This window comes from Caenorhabditis briggsae, assembly GCF_000004555.2.
Source record: "Caenorhabditis briggsae complete genome, chrV, whole genome shotgun sequence".
Lineage (NCBI taxonomy): Eukaryota > Metazoa > Nematoda > Chromadorea > Rhabditida > Rhabditidae > Caenorhabditis > Caenorhabditis briggsae.
In genome coordinates, this window is record NC_013488.2 from 15,453,226 (window position 1) to 15,471,952 (window position 18,727).

The 18,727-nt window shown below is 36.7% G+C and overlaps 8 protein-coding genes across 8 annotated transcripts in view; 3 read left to right on the plus strand and 5 right to left on the minus strand.

Annotated features, from left to right (window-relative positions):
• Nucleotides 1-432: 432 nt before the first annotated feature.
• CBG27248 lies at nt 433-1,495 on the plus strand (the record flags this gene model as incomplete). The annotated part of the gene is made up of 3 exons (XM_045238211.1): nt 433-501; nt 552-1,115; nt 1,160-1,495. The coding sequence occupies 3 exons, from the start codon at nt 433-435 to the stop codon at nt 1,493-1,495; spliced, it is 969 nt and encodes a 322-aa protein (XP_045098356.1).
• A 1,159-nt stretch (nt 1,496-2,654) lies between these two features.
• CBG04838 lies at nt 2,655-3,601 on the minus strand (the record flags this gene model as incomplete). The annotated part of the gene is made up of 3 exons (XM_045238212.1): nt 2,655-2,705; nt 2,749-3,463; nt 3,510-3,601. The coding sequence occupies 3 exons, from the start codon at nt 3,599-3,601 to the stop codon at nt 2,655-2,657; spliced, it is 858 nt and encodes a 285-aa protein (XP_045092777.1).
• Nucleotides 3,602-5,284: 1,683 nt separating this feature from the next.
• Nucleotides 5,285-7,423, plus strand: CBG04839 (the record flags this gene model as incomplete). Its single annotated transcript, XM_045238213.1, has 7 exons — nt 5,285-5,455; nt 5,506-5,593; nt 6,082-6,160; nt 6,207-6,335; nt 6,379-6,523; nt 6,575-6,881; nt 7,329-7,423. 7 exons carry the CDS (start codon nt 5,285-5,287, stop codon nt 7,421-7,423), a joined length of 1,014 nt encoding a protein of 337 aa, XP_045092778.1.
• Nucleotides 7,424-7,944: 521 nt separating this feature from the next.
• On the minus strand, nt 7,945-9,314 carry CBG04840 (the record flags this gene model as incomplete). Its single annotated transcript, XM_002637967.1, has 3 exons — nt 7,945-8,196; nt 8,249-8,978; nt 9,241-9,314. 3 exons carry the CDS (start codon nt 9,312-9,314, stop codon nt 7,945-7,947), a joined length of 1,056 nt encoding a protein of 351 aa, XP_002638013.1.
• A 133-nt stretch (nt 9,315-9,447) lies between these two features.
• Nucleotides 9,448-10,943, minus strand: CBG04841 (the record flags this gene model as incomplete). The annotated part of the gene is made up of 3 exons (XM_045238214.1): nt 9,448-9,672; nt 10,386-10,821; nt 10,876-10,943. The coding sequence occupies 3 exons, from the start codon at nt 10,941-10,943 to the stop codon at nt 9,448-9,450; spliced, it is 729 nt and encodes a 242-aa protein (XP_045092779.1).
• A 417-nt stretch (nt 10,944-11,360) lies between these two features.
• CBG04842 lies at nt 11,361-13,774 on the minus strand (the record flags this gene model as incomplete). The annotated part of the gene is made up of 3 exons (XM_002637969.2): nt 11,361-11,618; nt 13,000-13,651; nt 13,704-13,774. The coding sequence occupies 3 exons, from the start codon at nt 13,772-13,774 to the stop codon at nt 11,361-11,363; spliced, it is 981 nt and encodes a 326-aa protein (XP_002638015.2).
• Nucleotides 13,775-13,915: 141 nt separating this feature from the next.
• On the minus strand, nt 13,916-15,240 carry CBG04843 (the record flags this gene model as incomplete). Its single annotated transcript, XM_002637970.1, has 3 exons — nt 13,916-14,170; nt 14,477-15,122; nt 15,170-15,240. The coding sequence occupies 3 exons, from the start codon at nt 15,238-15,240 to the stop codon at nt 13,916-13,918; spliced, it is 972 nt and encodes a 323-aa protein (XP_002638016.1).
• An 847-nt stretch (nt 15,241-16,087) lies between these two features.
• The window catches only part of CBG04844, a gene marked incomplete at both ends in the record, with an annotated part of 3,911 nt that continues 1,271 nt past the window's right edge, over nt 16,088-18,727 (plus strand). Inside the window, 5 exons of the mRNA XM_002637971.1 lie at nt 16,088-16,164; nt 16,215-16,365; nt 17,068-17,265; nt 17,868-17,953; nt 18,003-18,171. Of these exons, the coding sequence (XP_002638017.1) occupies nt 16,088-16,164; nt 16,215-16,365; nt 17,068-17,265; nt 17,868-17,953; nt 18,003-18,171 (681 nt within the window). The remainder of the gene's footprint in view (nt 16,165-16,214; nt 16,366-17,067; nt 17,266-17,867; nt 17,954-18,002; nt 18,172-18,727) is intronic.

Genomic DNA, 18,727 nt, shown 5'->3' on the forward strand with positions numbered 1-18,727 from the left:
ACCACTATATTGAATTACTAATATGTAGGTTTTGGAAAAGTTTTCAAAATTTCAACAGTACTCTTCCGCGATTGTCAAAAAGAAGAAACAGTTAAGATTCCGAAATCACTACTAAACAGTGCACAATGCGAAATCAATCAAGTACAGACCATTTCTTCGTCCCTCAAGCCCCCCGTATCTCCGACGTCGTCGTTCTTAGCCACTGCTGAAACTTAAAAAGATCTCCGACCACTACGAATTGCTATCGAAGTGCTCTTTTGGGCAGATGCCCTCATTGGGGGCAGATGATCGCGCACACGCAGCACCGAGGGCCATGGAGGGACCGCCCATCCGACCGTCTATCGATGTGCACATCCTCCAATTTCTTTTCGTGTCTTTGTTACTATTATCCGCATATTTTCTTGAGTTCTCATCTCCCTAAACCCGCAAAAAATGAGTGATGCACCAACTTCTGCTGAACCTAAATATAACTTTTTGAAACAAATGGTTATTGAATCAATGGTAAGAAACTTCTAACTTGTTACGTAACTCTAGATTTCATTCTTTTTCAGAATCTCAAAGAGCTAAAAATCGCCATAGCGCATTTTGATATTTCATTGCTGCAACGTCCGACACAATGGGGAAAGTTGTCTATTCATAAAGCGTTGTCTCGAGACCAGAAAAATCGCTTGCACACTGGAATTTGCAATCTCAAAAACGAATACAACTATCTGATGCGCCAGGAAATTCTAAACAACTTGATGATGATCAAAAGGAAGCTGGATTCTTTCTTGGCCCAATCTAGCATCAAACAAAGTTTCGAAATTTCTGTCAAAGAACTTCAAAAAACGTTTGCTTCTTGTGATCATGTGAGCCAAAAACTCTCAAATCCCGACGAATTGTGGAAGCGATTTGATGGAGGAATCTCGACCATTACAGTAATTTCTAATCAACTATCTTACGAAGTGAATGAACAAAAAGAGAATCTCACTGAAAAACTAAGCTACTTGTCAAGGAGGGCCGACGAATTTAGGAGAGTGGAATCAGAATCTTATCGAGTCTGGGACCATGTTCGTATGCAAATGGAAAGAGTGAAGGAAATCGATAACTGCTGGAGACATCTTTTGAGAGAAGAGGTTTGGCGATCGCATTGTTAAACCTTCAAAAAATACTTTTCTAGGTCAGCTGTGATTGGAAATTGATCAAGTTCCAATTCAAATGGACGAATGATGGATATCAAGCAAAATACGTCAGGGAGCCGGAAACAAGACTCTGGCGCCGGAAAAACGTCGTCCCACCAGCAGAGCTGTTGCGAAGAATCAAAGGATTTGAGCAGCGTTTGAGAACTTCCCCGGTTTTCATGATTGATTCTCTTCTTAAACCTTGCTCATCCAAACCGAAATCGCAACAATTTCAACCTGCGCTATTCACCTTCCCAATCGTTCTTGACTCCTTCCAACCATTAGAATCGATATCCGCAAATATCCCAATTTCAAATTTTACTTATTCTTTTTGAGATTCTCTATTTGTTGATTTATAAATAAACTGTCTGCCTATATCCATACGTACTATGCGCGGTACCAGAATTTGTATCGGAGATAATCCTACCTCAGGCAAAGTTAGATGTTCCATATGATTTGAAAAACGTCAACAACTCTCCTACAGTACTCCACCTAAGTGTCATTCATGCCTTGTTCCTTCTGTTGTACGTCTGCTCGTTACGAGGTCAGTATAATAGTTTCCCTTCTCGACAGGTCAGTGTCTGCGCTCTCTCCAATCCTATACTCTCTCGTCAGCAGGCATGCGACGTCTTCTGCTCGTTTAGGTGTCGATTCCGTGTTACAGGTGTCCAAAGAACAAACAAACATTTGATGGGGGTGGATAATCTCCTCAATCAGTTCTTTTTCAAAATACCGCGGGAGGGCCATACTTGCCATATGGGTTAACCCAGCAGGAAACCCATTCTTTCACATTGACGAAGTCATGTCATCTTGTGTAGAATAGTGAGCGAAAAATGTGCAATTGTCTGAAACCAACCGGGAAAAAAGACTAATCGAGCTAAAAATGACATCCGAGAAAATCGGAAAAGAAAACAATTTGACCGAAAAAATGACGATTAAATTTTCAAACTCCTTCTTTCCAAATTTAAAGCTTCAGAATTGTCAGAATGTTTTTTGGTTCATATTCACATTGAAAAATATAAACATGAAAAAATTTAAAAATTGCATTTTATTTAAAGGTGGGGGACATGAAAAAAAAAATAAATTTCTCGAAATCCCGTTTACATACGCTCCTCGAGGAGTTGAACTTGTGGGGGGCGAGGATTGAGGGTGCGGCGCCGCTACCGACTGAGCCACGCGGGTAAAGAGAAAGCGTCCGCTCCATTGCATACATAAAGGCGAGGACGACAGCTGTACGCAGAGTGACATTAAGCGTTGTACACCGTGACGGTAGAATGCATACTCTAGCTACAAAAAAACTACGAAAAATCTCCTGTCCCCCCACCTTTAAATAACTGCCCCATTTGGGTATTCCTTATTTCTGAATTGAAATGCTTTCAACATCCGGTCTATGACAAATAATTAACCCCTCACGACGCTTATAAAAGTTTCGCCGTTTCGGAAATCCAGGTTTCCAATGTTGTCCCCAAAAGTTTGCAAAACCGTCAAAATCTTTCAACTCTTGATAGCTGATATGAATTTGAAGTTTGAAGATTTTGAAAATGCCTGAAAGTTTATTTAAATTTTGATAAAATATGTCGTAACTCACTTGTCGCAAAAACTTCAAATCTTTTAGCAAAAATGAATTCAGATGAACGTTGATATTAGAAAAATGGACTAATTGTTCCAGCGGCGGAGAAAATTTATAAGATCCAGAATCGAACTGTTCTAGTTTTTTCCATTGCTCGGTGCTTACAATTTCTTCCATGTCCAAATTAAAAGCATCTTTATCACGGCGTTTAAAACCATCAGGACGATTTATAGAAAGTTTTTCAAGAAATTCAGAATCGACAAAGGGTATAACTGCCATAAAATAACTCTGTCGAAAAGCGGATATGTTCAAATTCTTGGTTTTAATAATTTTTGATTTCAGCACATTTTTCAGCTTTTCAGGGAACAATCTGGCCACCGGGGTGCTATCGCGAGGAGACCAATTCACAGTTACCGATAGAGAATTCAGTTCGGTTTTTTGAAATTTTAAAATTCGTTCTAGGTCTCCCATGGCCAGATCCAACGCAGTTATGCCTTTCAAATTTGTGTGTTTCTTCTCGAACATTCTGTCACAAACTCCATTTTCTTTGTCCAAATACTGAATAACATCGGTTTTCTGCTCAGAGTCATATTTAAGAATCATGCAGTCAAATTGAAGAATCATTGCCGAAACGAGGATTCTGGTGAAATTTGTATTTGGAAGATTTGATTCACCAATTCCGTGAATTATTTTTTTCCTTCGAAAATTCCGACATACTTGGCTGAGTGTTAGCCTGTAGTTTTTGTTATTTTTCAATATTTTTCAGAAACAAAACTCACACAGATTTGAAATCGGATTGTTTTGTGATTGCCCGAATAACAACATCTGGCCTTTTACATATTGGAAAATTAGATTGAAAACTAGCAGTCATTTGAAAATGAGTTTCGAAAATTTGTGAATTCAAAACTGATAAAATTGTCGTTTTATGTTACTTGTCTGCGCCTCTTTGGTTTCTAAACGTTGCTCATCTTTAGTGATTTCATCAACTACAAAATTTTTGAAATGTTGAAGTTTGGACTTCAAAAAAAAAAAAAAAGGGCCGAGATTATTTTTTCTCCGGCCCGGCCCGGCCCGGCCCGTTCGAATTTAAGAAAAAACAGAAATTATTGAAGAATTATTTTAATTTATTTCTTAACAAGTAGCATAACAATGTAAAAACCGTATAAATGAACAAGGGGAAACAAAGAAATGGAAACCGGGGGAGAAAATTAAAGCTCATATCAACCAATCCAACAAAAAATATAGAAAAGTAACATAAAATTAACTAGAAAAATCACTACAATTAGTGAGAGAATCAGTCGAGCCAGTGTGGAAATTTCGTGGCTATTTGCGAACCCAGAACGACCATCTCCACACGCTTGTACAGTAATCTTGTTTTTGTTTTATCTAACAAAAACGACGCAGTGCTGAACGTAGTCTCACACATGGCTTCACTGGGAACAATCGAAAAAACGAAAAGTGCTGCTGAGTACAGTCCGGGGTATTCGAATCTTTTTCTTTTCCAATACTCCTCAACCGATTCGTTCGTTGAAGGATCGTAGTACTCGGAGAGATATCTTGAGATTTCCGAAGAAGTGGATGTCGAAAAAAAAACAAAACAAACCCCCGTAAATCGACACGGGCTGCTAAACAATGCGCGCCTCGTCATATCGGAGCATCGTTGCAAATAAAAATGGCGAGCGTTCAAATATAAATTAATTGCCGGCCGGCCGGGCCGGGCCGGGCCCTGGTTTTTTTCCCTCGGGCCGGGCCGGCCCGCCGGCCAGCCCGTCAGATTGCAACCCTGGTTCCTAGAGGAGATATCAAACTTTTATGAAAAATATTGGTGATATTATGATGAATAAATTATCAGTTCAAAAAATTTTGATATCTTATAAAAGAGCCGAGATAAATGGGCTTAAAGGACAAGTACCGAAAACGCTCTAATAGACTGATCTCCTAAATATCCCTTTGAGCCAATTTATTTCGGTTTTTATGAGAGATATCAGAAATATGTGAACAGTTAAAATACTGGTGATATTATGATAAATAATTTATTAGTTGACAGTTTTTTTGATATCTCTTATAAAAACCGAGGCGAAAGATTTCAAAGTGCACGTATAAGGTTGTCTTCTGTTAGAACATTTCCGGTAAGAACAATAGTGCCAATCGGACGAAAAGCGGACGAGCGACGGATGAACTTACATCAAGTGCGGTATGCAAAGTTTTTTGCATATTTTTCCAAATTTTATCGTCATGAAAGCTTGCTCACTATTATGGCTCGATCAACATCACAAATCGAAAATTTGCGGTTCACTGAACACTAAAAATCTGGAAAAATGCATTAATCATAATGATGTATAGTCTTTAGTGATGTTTGTATTCGTCTTCTGTATTGACTGTCTAGCAGATTCTTTAAAAAACAACGAACTTTTCTGCTATTCTAACGACTGATGCTTTTCCAATTATTTTATAGCACGAGATACAAATACTACTACGGAAATTGAAAAGAAATATGACAATAACAAGTGTATAAAATCTTTAAGAATCGAATAAAAAGTTTATTCCCTAGAAAATGTTCCTCGTTCAGAATATTCTCGCAATTATCTCCCTGATAACCAATGGTTTATTGATTTTCCTCATTATCACGAAATCTCCAAAAACTATGGGATCTTATAAATATCTTATGATATTTATGTCGAGTTTTGAGATTTTGTACGCGCTTATTGACTTATTAATACACCCGGTAAGAAATTGAATGTGCAGCAACCGAATTTTTTTCGATTTTTTTTTCAGAAAGTTTTCACAATGAATACAATATTTCTAACAGCAATTAGTGCTGAACGCTCTTTGCTTCCCCTGAATATTTCTTATCCACTGATGTGTAAGTTTTATTTGAATTATTCGTGCACGTTGAGCTCAATTATCTCGGTTCCTATGAGAGATATCAAAAATCTGTCAACTGATAAAATTTTGGTGATGTCGTGATAAACAATTTATCAGTTGACAAATTTTTGATATCTTTTGAAAGAACCGAGATATTTTATCTCAAAGTGCAAGTACCGAAAAGTCTCTAATGGACTGATCCCCCTAACTGTCAACTTTGAGCAAATTTATCTCTGTTCCTGTGAGGGATATCAAAAATGTGTCCTCTTATTGAATATTAGTTATATTATGACAAACAATTTATTAATTGACGGTTTTTAAATATTTCTTATCGGAACCGAGATAATTGCTCCCAAAGTGAACGCATACAGTACCTGCGACCGCGTAGCTCAGCCGGTAGCGACGTGGTACTTCCATTATTTAGCTTGCAAGTTCAATTCTTCAAGGGCTGGAATTGTTTTTGTCATTTTTAAAATACTTTTTCAGTGATATGGGGCGGATCGTTTGGTATAGCTCTTGCCAGTTTTGGGATCCATTTTGTTTATCGTTATTTAACTGTGACAGGGTTAGAGAATGTATATTAATCAAATTCATTCATCGGTAAGTTCCAGAAACAAAGCATGGACCACTGGTTACTCGATTGTCTTATGGATTAGTATTCCAGTATTATCTGGATTCTTCTTCGCTTTTGCCATTGATTTTTTCTGGCAACTCAGCGACGTTATGGATCACTTTGTGAGGTGAGAAATGTAGGTTACTGTAACTGGAATCGAACATTTTCAGAAGGAAACTTGCCGAATCTGAAAATTCGGATAAAAACAAACTATTATATTTTTCATCATATCTTTTTAAATCAGCGCCAGATGCAGAAATATCAGAATTGGATTGGATGCAAATTTACGGAATCATATTTCTGTGCTCCTCAGTGGTAATTTTTGAGCTTTAGATATTTTCCCAAAACTTGAGAAAGTTTTTTCAGAGCATATCATTCTTCACAATGATTTACTTCGGGTTAAAAACGTATTTCGCTATGAAAAAGTTCCAAGAAACTGTTTCTGGTCCATCGAAAAAGATGCAGGCTCAACTATTTTATTCCCTAATTATTCAAACTATAATTCCACTTATTCTGATTCATTTGCCTACTACAGTAATCTATCTGAGCTCATGTTTTGGTTCGGCGTTTCCTGTTTATGGAGAATTGATAACTATTACAATTTCAATGTTTCCTGCAATTGATCCATTGCCAAGTTTGATTATTATTAAGCCGTATAGACAAGCTATCAAAGGTAAGCTTCAAAAAGAAGTTGATACTGTATGTAGAACTTGTATTTGAAGGGTCTCTTTAATAGAAGTTCCCTCTACTAGAAGGGTCCTCCAAAAAGGAGCTTGAAAAATTATTGAAATAGAAGGATTCTTTCATACCGTATTTCATTTAATTTAAGCCCACCCAGACTGTCAACTTTGAGCTCAATTATCTCGATTCCTGTGAATGATAACAAAAATATGTCAACTGATAAATTGTTTATCATAATGTCACCAATTTTTGACCAGTTGACAAGTTGTTTTGTCTTTTGCAGGAATTAAGATAATTGAGCTCAAAGTTGACGATTTGGGTGGGCTTCTATTAGGGAAAAATTCTATTGAAAAAACCCAAAAAACCTGAAAATTTGTAAGATTCATTAGTCAACCATTCATTCATACACCTTGTGGAAAACAATATGATAATGTTTCAGGAATTTTCCAAAAGCAATTGAGTCCGAAAAGTGCTTCTGTGGATCCGTCAAACCGTGGTATTTCAAATACAACTAATCGAGCTGTAACTTTCTGAACATGTATGAAGTTATGATTAATGAACGTTTATTGAATACTGGGGTTTTCTGGAACACATGTTCTGAATTAATTCACCATCATCAGATTTGATAATCTCAAAAAGTACATTTTGCCAAAATACTTTAGCGAATAATTGCACGAAAATCCAGATTTTTCAGAACGCCGTATTATCTTTGAGCCTCTCTATCTCGGTTCTTGTAGAAGATATCAAAAAGATGTCAACTGACAAAATATTTTTGATATTATTATAAACTTTTTATCAGTTGACAACTTTTTAAAATCTTTTACTGGAAATGAAATAAATGGCTTCAAATTGGATGATTTGGTAGGGGGCATTTTTAGTGCGCTTACGATAATTTTGAAAGATAAATCTAGGTCTTCTGAAGGGACCAATTTGATTTGAACAATAAGTGCAAACAAAAGATATCTAAAATGAGTGTATTTGAAAAAGGAAACAAAAAAATCGAAATTGATAACGAAAAGCCATCGGAAGTCCAATAAAATTATTTTTAATTTAATTCAATGAAGTCGTAGATTCGGAATATCGGCCAATTGAACTCTAGTTATACACAACCAAGAATGCATATTGGTTTGAATCGATATCACATTTTTTGGGTCTCCACGAATCTTGAAAATCCACCTCGCTCCTCCATTTTCATCTTCGTAACTTCCATCGAACCGATGGCCAAATAGTGTTCTCAAGTCTTGCCTTTCCCTTGATGGATCGTAGTAAATTTCGAAATGATCCATGTTTGGAGAACTTTGAAAAGTCTGGAAAATCAAATAATAGTTTTTTAGTTTGAAATTTTGAGGAATCCCTTACTTGTCTCAAAACTCGAACTGCATCTGAACCTATCATTTTCATATGAATTTCCACTTTTTGGAAATGTGCAAAACTTGAAATTGACTCTGAAATATAAAAATCGTGATTGATTTTGATTTCGCTTGCTGATTTCCACTGCTTCAACTTTGTGATGTCATCGATTTTTATATTTTGAGGTCCCATTCCTTTCGAATTTCCAATTGAGATTTTTTCCACAGTTTTGGAGTCTATGAATGGAAGGATTTGCAACATCTCCATTTGATCTATTATCCCAAAATCGATTTCTTTGACTTTCAAGGGAACTATTCTAGATGTCAAGTTCTCCTTGATTTTTTCCATGATTTCTTTGGAAAATTCTGTCAAAATCTGATCTTTTTTCTCCAACATCTTCTCCTCATAATGCTCCAAAACCAGACTGAAATTCTTCAAAATCGATTTCTGATGCTTCAAAACTGTCTCGAGGTCTTGCCAGAAGAAAATAACGAAATCTTCCAATCCAACTCGTTTTTTCTTTTTCCCACCACTTGAATTTTTCACCGTTGAGCATCCTTTCTTATGATTGTGATAATTGATTTGAATCGATTTATCAAGAAAATCGATATTGTCATCCATAAATCTTAGAGATATCTTTTTTGTGTTGATTCTGACATAGATTTCGGATATGCCAGATGAGGGAATGACGTCATCAATAAAGTTACAGAGGTCGTGGCAAACTTTTCGAAGGGAGACCCTAAACGAAATTTCGATTAAGACTTTCATATTGGTCGGTCGAAGATTGTCGACTGCCCACCGACAGACAGTGTTTGCATACGCAGCATTTTATTTTACGACACAAGAAGCATTCATTGATTACTGTGTCGTAAAATAAAATGCCGCGTACGCAAACACTCTCTGGCACGTCGACGCGCAAATGCGAGTAATCGGTCGGCGGTCGGTCGGTCGGATAACTTTCCCGAAGTCTTAATTTTGGAAAAAAAAAATCGTAGACTCACAAAGAGCGAAAATCTAGTTCTTCCATTATTTGTACAAGAACATTTTCTGGAAGTTGAATCAAAAGTAAAGTCATCTGAAAACGCAGTTTTAGAATTACTGAAAAAAGGAAACAGTCAAAATATGATACTGCGAACACACAGAAAACGATAAAAATAAAAATTTTGTAAAAATTTAGAACAATTTATGTTAACATAAAAGCTACAAAATTACATTTTAGACCGAGAAAAAGTGATCCATGAGAAATAACTGGATCTAGCCGACAGAATATATTCTGGAGAGTCAGGGATCCGGGAATACCAATCTGTTAGAGATGTTTCATCAACATATGCCTCTCTGAACACATTTCTGATCATTCTTCGTAGTACGAGTGAACTGTGATCTGGCTCAAAGTGAAGATCAAAAGTTTGGAGATTCGGGGATTCTTGGAGACTCTGAAAATTTTTTAGATGTTCTGGAAATAAATGTTTTGGAAATAAGTCTTCTTATTGGTCTTTGGGCAATCGTGTTTCTTAAAACAACCGGTACCGTATTTTCTCTCATAGATTTCCCAAACCGTCAACTTTCAGCTAATTTATCTCGGTTTCTGTGACAGATACCAAAAATGTGTCAACTGATAAAATATTGGTGATATTCTGATAAATCATTTATCAGTCGATAACTTTTTGATATCTTTCGCAGGAATCAAGATAACTAAGCTTGAAGTTGACCGTTTCAGTGGGCTTCTATTAGAGCAAATACAGTAGTCTTCATACCGTTTGAAACTTGATGAAACTAACGGGAAACCTGTAGAAAGGCCCTGTAATAGAAAGTTCCTCTCAGAATTGTGTTGTTTGCCCCCTAATTGAAGAGCCCCTGTAATGGAAGAATACTCCGTCGGTGCTTTAGAAAAGGTACGCCCTTTTAATACAGGTTTAACGATAATAATCAAACTAGCCTCATTCAACATCTCGATAATATCCTGGGAAATAGTTTGTACAATATGAATTCGACAATTCGAAAAATGTGCAAATTTCTCCAACGGCTCCTCCACCATAAAATTCACCGTCTCCAGCTCCTAAGCTCTTTTCCATTGCTCACTTTCTACCACTCGATCTAATTTGAAAATTTGCATATGCTCTCCTCTTCCAGGAAAAATAGATAGTACCTCCAATTCTTTTGAATCGAGATATGGAAGAATCGACATAATTTCGTTTTGATCTCCAACAATTAAACAGCGTTTTTGGACTTTAAGTGGATGTTTTTGAGATTTTAAAAGGCTTTGAAGCCGTTGCAAGAATTCAGAATACACTTTATCCAAGATAGTTTTCTCTTTCAATTTCTCGTCCGCTTGAAAATGTAAAACCAGATTGAAATAGTTCAGAGAGCTTTTCTGATGTTTCAAAAGACGCTGGAAATCATCCCAAAAGGTTTCGACCCCTTCTTCTAGATATCTGATACTGTAGTTGCTAGATCCAACATCTTCCAGATGTAAGTCAATTTTATCCGTTGCTACGGTAATCTTGATTCTACTTATCCACAATGGAGGAATAGTATTTTCAATGTGTTTTCGTGAGCCGTGACAAACATTTCGAAGATTTAGTCTGAAAATTTTTAAATTTCTGAAAAATTGAAGTAAATCAAAAAATTGTAATTACATTGATCTGAAATCCAATTTTTCAAGAATCGTGGTAATGGCGAGGTCCGGAATGTCGGTTAGTGACATTTTCTGAAAATGGATCTTAAAGGTGGGGGGACAGGAGATTTTACGGGGGATTTTTGGGGCCAGAGTATGCATTCTACCGTAACGGTGTACAACGCTTAATGTCACTCTGCGTACAGCTGTCGCCCTCGCCTTTATGTATGCAATCGGGCAGCGGCTTTCTCTTTGCACGCGTAGCTCAGTCGGTAGCGGCGCCGCACCTTCATCACTCGCCTCGACAAGTTCAACTCCTCGAGGAGCATATTTGAACGGAATTTCGACAACATTATTTTTCTCATGTCCCCCCACCTTTAATAAACAGCTTGGTAGAAAAACGAAAATATTTGAAGAGAAATCGAATCTCAAAGTTCGAAAAACAGAATTCAAACGAACAATGTCAAAATTTATTTATGCTTTTCAGAACCAAAGATCCAGACAAATCTAATTAAATCGCTCATAATTCGGCTTAATCATAAACCATTCCCGACGAGAAAAAGTTATCCATGAGTAGTAGCATGATCGAATGACCAACGCATGTTCATTATCCCCAGGAATTCTGGAGAACCAACAGTCCTCGTAGACGTCATCTTGAAAGCTCCCATCGAAAACAGTCCGAAATATGTGCGTTAGTTCTGGAGATTGATAATGTGGTCGGTGATTGAGTTCAAAGGATTTGAGAGTTTTGGAGAAGAGAAGATTCTGGAAAATGGGAAGATTTTGATTAAAAAATCTTTGGCCTAGTTTTCCCAACAAGATTTTCCTAGGCCACAAAAAACCGTAATTGATGATCCGAAAAGGACCTGACATTCACCTGCTAAAGTTTCTAGGCCACTAGGATAAATGCTCTAAAAAACGCACCATGTGGATTTTAGGCCATTTCAATGGTGGCTAAACTATTGCAAGTTGAGTTTTCTAGGTCACTAGCGTTTATGGTCTAGAAAAAATGTGATATTAACCCGGTGCGTATTCTAGACCATTTACCATGGTGACCTAACTTTTGCAAGTTGAGTTTCTCCGTCATCAATGTTTATCCGGTTGTGAACTTTTCGATCCATCCAATGCCACACTTGCCAATAAACTAGAATCTCCTCTTCGTTTTTTCACCAGAAAAGTCTTTCAGAGATGTAATATGCCCTTCAATTCCTACACCGATCGCCTATCCCAGTTCTCTATGCTAACCACCCTTCATCGCCGCACCCTTCTAGTTCTTCGTACCTATCACAAAATTGTTATAAACTCATACCATTTTCCCTCTATGTCGTCCTACATTCTTCCCAGCCATTCTAACAGAGCCCCGTATTTGTTCAAAATCAACGGTCAACACTTTGACTGCTTCCTTCACAGAAACTTGTCTATGTGGAACCGTGTATGTAAGGTGATAAATTCTAAGCTCAGTCCGGTGGCGTTTGCTAAGCGAGTAGGAGCGATTCCTTATGATATTCTGATCCCTCCCACTTGACCTACAGGACTCTAGTCGGTCCGTCTGGTCATTTTACTTTTTTATTTGTACAGGTCCCATTTCTTGCCAAATTATCTATCGATTTCCCCCCATGCATTGCAAATAAATATGTTATTATTATTATTATTGCATAGAAATAGCCTGATATTTAGCTGGTATGTATCCTGGGTCATTTACAATTGTGGCCTAGAAAACTCGACTTGCAAAAGTTAGGCCATCATGTTAATATTCCCCAGAGAACACATCGGGAAGAACTCAAACTAATCTGGAGGCAGTACGTTATTTCGGAGCGTCGAAGTATTTTTTGAAAAATAAATTAGGGGGTTTCTTGAGTTCTCCCGATGTGTTTTCTGGATTATTTTAACATGCTGGCCTAACTTTCTCAAGCAGAGTTTTCTAACTCCACAGCATGGTAAATGACCTTTGGAAAACAAAAAAAGGGGATGTCAGGTCATTTCTAGGTCACTTTGAATAGTGGCCTAGAAAACTAAACTTGCAGAAATAAGCCACCATGTTCGAATTCCCTAGAAAAAGAAAAATACTACTACTCCGAAATAACGCACTGCCGAAATTAAGTAATTCGAACGTTTGAAAAAAAACACACTGGTCAACACCACCCACCTCCTTCAATTTTTGAATCATCTCCACAGAAATCGTATCCATAAAAATGCGGCAATTATCAAAATGAGTGAATTTCTCGATAGGCTCCACCACTACAAAATTGCTTGTTGCGAGCTTTTTCGCATTTTTCCATTGCTCAGTTTCAACGACTTTATCCAATGGAAACACTACCGTTTCTCTTTTCGGTCCCGGATAAATCATGATTTCATTGATCTTATCTGCATCAATATACGGTAGAACACACATGATTTTTTCCTGATCTCCCATAATTAAATCGAGTTTTTCAACTTGTAATGGACGTCTTCGAGGCTCTAAAAGAGCTTTCAATTGGCTCAGGAATCTTAGATTCACACGCTCTCTAACTGATGCTTCGAGCTTATTGAGACCATTTCTGTACTCCAAAGTTACAGAAAAACTTTTAAGAATGAGTTTTTGATGTTTTAGAATAATTTCAAAGTCCTTCCAAAAGAGATCAAAAGCTTCCTGACCACATAATGAATACAATTTTTCTTGCGACACAGATTCGGAATACATGAATTCCAAAACTACTTGTTCAGGATTCACATTAAGTTGAATCTCAGTTATTGAAGACGCCGGAATAGAATCGTCGATAAAGTTTCGAATATCGTGGCAAGTTTTACGGAGGATCATTCTGAAATTTGTTTTTTTTTTGTTGTTGAAATTTTTTGATTAAAAAGGCTTACAATGATCGATAATCCAGGTTTTCTATTATAGCGGACAGAACAATGTCGGGCATTTTATTGAGAGATGTCATCTGTATAGAAAATTAGGTTTTGAAAATTTAAAAATTAAACATTGCGAAAAAGATATCTGATAGTGAGAAAACAATTAATTCCAAAAATAGACACAAGATCTAAAAAAAAAAAGAATTTGTTCATTATCAAAAAATTTCAGTTCAAATGATATCATCGTTGATCTGTGTGTCAGAAAATTTGCAACGAGAAAAAGTGATCCAATCGAAGTAGCTGGCTCGAATTGATAGAACGTCTTCTGGATTTCCTGGTATTCTGGAGTACCAACGATCTTGATAAACCTCATCTGGATAGGTTCCTTCGAATAACTGCTCAAACCAATGTTTCAATTCTCTGCCTTTGTAATGTGGTTCGTGATGAAGTTCAAAATATTCCAGTGTTGGGTGATTGAAGAAAATCTGAAATTTTATTGACCCATAATAACTGAAATATGGGTGCCAATGTTCAGAAAAATCCAGAAAAAACGAATCGACCGAATTTTTCTAGAATTTCGAGAATATTGAAAGCCTTCAAAGAATATTTTTTAAAGTTGTCAGTTGCAAAAATGATCTTCGATTTTTGACTGATATACTCTGGAATTTCAAGACAAATAGAAAATTCTGGACTATTTTTTCAGGACTTTCAAGTTGACTCTTTTCCACTGAAAAAGTCAAAATATCGTATTTTTTGGTACTGTAGATCAAAAATTAAAAAATCACACGAACCTCTTTCAACGAACGCAACAACTCCAGTGAAATTGTGTCAACACAAATACGACATCTTTCAAAATGTGTGAATTTCTCCAACGGTTCCTCCACCATAAAGTTCGCCGTTCCCAGCTCTTTCGCATTTTTCCATTGCTCAGTTTCGACTACTTGATCCAATTTGAACACTCGCATATGTGGTCCTGTCGCAGGGAAAATTAAAATCTCCTCCAGCTTCTCCGAATCGATATTTGGCAAAATCTTCATGATCTCGTTTTGATCTCCCATCACCAAATTGAAACTCGCGGTTTTTAATGGGATTTTTCGGGAGGTGAGTATATTCTGGAGCTTGTCAAGGAACACAGAATGCAATTTCTCCAGAATAGATTGATCTAACGTTTTATGTTCTTCTGGTGGCTCCAGATCTACAGTAAAATATTCCAAATGAGACTTTTGATGTTTGAGAATCATTTCCAAATTTTTCCAGAAGTTCATTTCTTGGTCTGGTTTAGAATATGTTACTTTCCGGAATTCAGCAAGCGAGTCTTCTAATCCCAACTCAATCCTCTCTTGATCCACTGTCAATCCCAGTCCGATTATGGAAGAAGATGGTACGAGTTCGTCAATAAAAGTGCGAAAATCACGGCAAACTTTTCGAAGCAACATTCTAAAATGTTGCTGTAAAATTTAAGTCCTAAAATATGTGGGACTTACATTGATCGAAAATCCAAGTAGTCCATTATATCAGTTAAAACTACTTCAGGCATTTCGTTGAGAGTTGGCATTTTGTCTGAAAACGAATGTGAAATCAAAAAAGAATCGGAAATAAAACGATGAGAATTGAAGAAACTGATAAAAAAGGAGAGGAGAAAGTTGACATTTGAGAAAGGAATGAAAGCAAATAAAAAAGTGGACGTTTTATCACACGATGAGTGGAGATGGAAATAGATGATGGAAACATGGAAAATTATTCGTTTTTGAGACGGAAAGACAAAAAAGGAAAAAATTGAACCTCACAGTAATAACTAATTTTCCGGACTATCACACTCCCGTGAAAAAAAAATCCACTGGAATTTGTAACAAAAAAATTTATTTAAAAAAGTTTAGACTGAACGACAAAAAATAGAACTACAAATTAATTTCAAAACTGGTAAAAACTATCTGAAACGAGCGCCAAGAACACGAGACCGATTGCTCACACTTAACTCCGATGATTTAAAACGGAATAGCGGAGTGTCGTTGCTTGATTTTGCTTCTATAGTTTTCCCCCTCTTCTCTTCTCTCTCTCTCTCTCTCTCTCTCTCTCTCTCTCTCTCTCTCTCTCTCTCACTTTCTTTCTTCTTTCTATCTCACCCACCTCTATTTCTGTCATAGTGATGTACTGCATTTAGTTCTAAATGGTTTATTGGACGATAAATGTGATACAATAGATCGGGTTTTCTACTGATTACAGTCTAAAATAAATTAATAGAGGAATGTGATTGCGGGGGAAGCGATGCCCATTCCACGATGAATCACCTCCAGAAGATTGCGATTTCGCACAGCCTCATTTCTTTTTCTTTTTCAAAGAGAAATTGTTGTCACAAAGAAGAAATTTTTTCCCACAAATATCAGTTTTTTCACTTTTTCAGGATGTCGTCTGAAAAGCTTCTGAATGAAATGCCCGTTGTCTTGTCAGCTGTTATGGATCCCTTGGATTTCCGATCAATGTAAGTTATTTATATTTTCCCATGGGCAAATTACGACGGATTTATTACAGTATGATGATGAGAAAAGTTTGTCATGATTTCCGAGTTTTTATTGATAAAGTCGCTCCATCTTCTTCTAAGACAAAAATCCTTCTCACAGTGCGGCCATATGACGTTGAGTTAATTCTGGAAGATTCGGAAACTGAAGTTCGGTATGATAAGGTATGTGCTCTTCGAAATATTTGGAATGATCTGAATATTATTCTGAAACACCAAAAGGGGGTTGAGAAAACATTCTTTGTGGGGTTTCATAATCAGGAAGAGAAGGTTGACAAAGAGGTCTGCGAAAAGGCGCGTTCGGAATTTTTGAATCAACTCCATAACAATTTGGTCGGCCGAAAATATCCTCTCAAAGTTGCGAATATGCGTTTTTTGATCAGACATCAGCACGAGATCATGTCAATTTTACCCTATATGAATTCTGAGAAGCTTGAACGTATTTCAATTTTCCACGCACAAGAACTTGAGAGACCAATGCTTAAATTGGATAAAGTAGTTGAAATTGAACAGTGGAAAAGTGCAAAAAAAATCTGACAACTCACTCCAAAAGTGAGAAATTAGTACTGAAATCACTTTAAGAGCCTAAACTTTTTTGTGAGTGGATAAGGGGAAAAAATAACAACAGCACTTTAATCAGCATGTTCGAAAGTACTATAGACCAAAGTTTCAGAAAATTCTCAAAGCCTTTCTAAAATACTTCCCTTGTGAGTATTTCCGACTGTTATACGGTAGAGCCCATCGAAAAGTTTGCACATTTTGAGGAATGTGAAATTACTGTCAACACGATTTCACTGGAATTTTTCCGTCATCTGATAGAGGTTTGTGTTATTTGAAATCCCTAAACTGTTTAAATAAAAAATTTAGATACTCCTGAACCATCAGTCTCTAAAATCTTTCACGCTTCAATACGAGTCACGTTACGAATCCGAGGAATTGAAGTGCTGGTTCGAGATATTATTTGACGGTATTATCAGGGAAAGGACTTGGTACAAAAGAATTCCCGGAACCGAGGACAATTTTCTAGTTATGATACCCCATTATGCAAGTGAATTCATTATGCAAGTGAATTTTTCTCGCATAAAACTTAAAAGAAGGATCAATGTTGTTGTTTGATTAGAAGATGTTTTATGTGGTGGATGTGTATTATTCAACTAGTTTCTCGATATACATTTTGAATCCTGTTTTTGAGTTACTAATGATGAAGCTGAAAGGATGGGGGAACCCATAGTTGGAAGTGCCGCATTGTTACGAGCCGACTGAAGTCTTGCATGAAAGCGGAACGATAGCGACGCGCTGTGTGAAAAACGATGACTGTTCAGCGTTCAGAATGCACACTCTCGTCTCACAAAAAACCCGAAAATATTTCTGTGTTCATTCCTTTGAAGTTAACCTTTTTATTTCAATTTTCGAATATCTGAAATTCCGATTTTTTTGGAATTATTGAAATATTTAAATAACCACTTTCACTTTCACACATTGATTTTTTTGTTTACCCGAATGCATACAACTGATAAGCGAACTATCAAACACAAAAATTGCCTCATCATAATTGTTCTCGATTTCCAACGTTTTTCCTTTTCCATGTAGAGCACAGCCACATTTCTTTTCCCTCATTGAAATACTGTTTCGCACGATTATTCTATCAACTCTCTCCCTGTTTCCAGTCAAAAATGTCATCTGAAAAATCTCTGAATGAAATGCCTGGTGTTGTATTGTCTGCTGTTATGGATCACTTGGATTTCCGATCAATGTAAGTTACTTATATTTTCCTATGCTCAAAATACGACTCAATCTTTAAGATTGAGAATGCGAAAAGTTTGCCATGATTTACGAAATTTTATTGATGAAGTCGTTCCATCATCTTATATGACGAGAATCATTGTCACAGTGCGGCCATATGACGTTGAGTTAATTCTGGAAGATTCGAAAACTGGAGCTAGGTATACTACTATATATGCTCATCGAAATGTTTGGAATGATCTGGATATTATTTTGAAACATCAAAAGGAAGTGACAAAAATATTCATTTGGGTTTGGATAGCATGAGAGATGATATGATGATCGACAATGAGGTCTGGGAAGAGGCGCATTCAGAGTTTTTGAATCAACTCCATAACAATTTCGTCTCCCGGAAATATTCTCTCAAAGTTGCGAATATGCGTTTTTTGGTTAGTCACCAACACGAGATCATGCCAGTTTTACCACATATCAATTCGGATAAGCTTGAACGTATTTCAATTTTCCACGCACAAGAATTTGAGAGACCAATGGTTAATTTGGATCAAGTAGTTGAAACTGAACAATGGAAAAATGCAAAACAGCTAGATATTTCCGACTGTTATACGGTAGAGCCCATTGAGAAGTTTGCACATTTTGAAGAATGCGAAATTACTGTCAAGACACCGTAAAACCTCTAATAGAGCGACTATCAATGCTATCAAAGTCTTCAAAGACATTCAAATCAAATTTCAAAAAAAAATGGCATCGAGAGATTTGGCGAAGTGATTCTGTTAATTGGAAATAT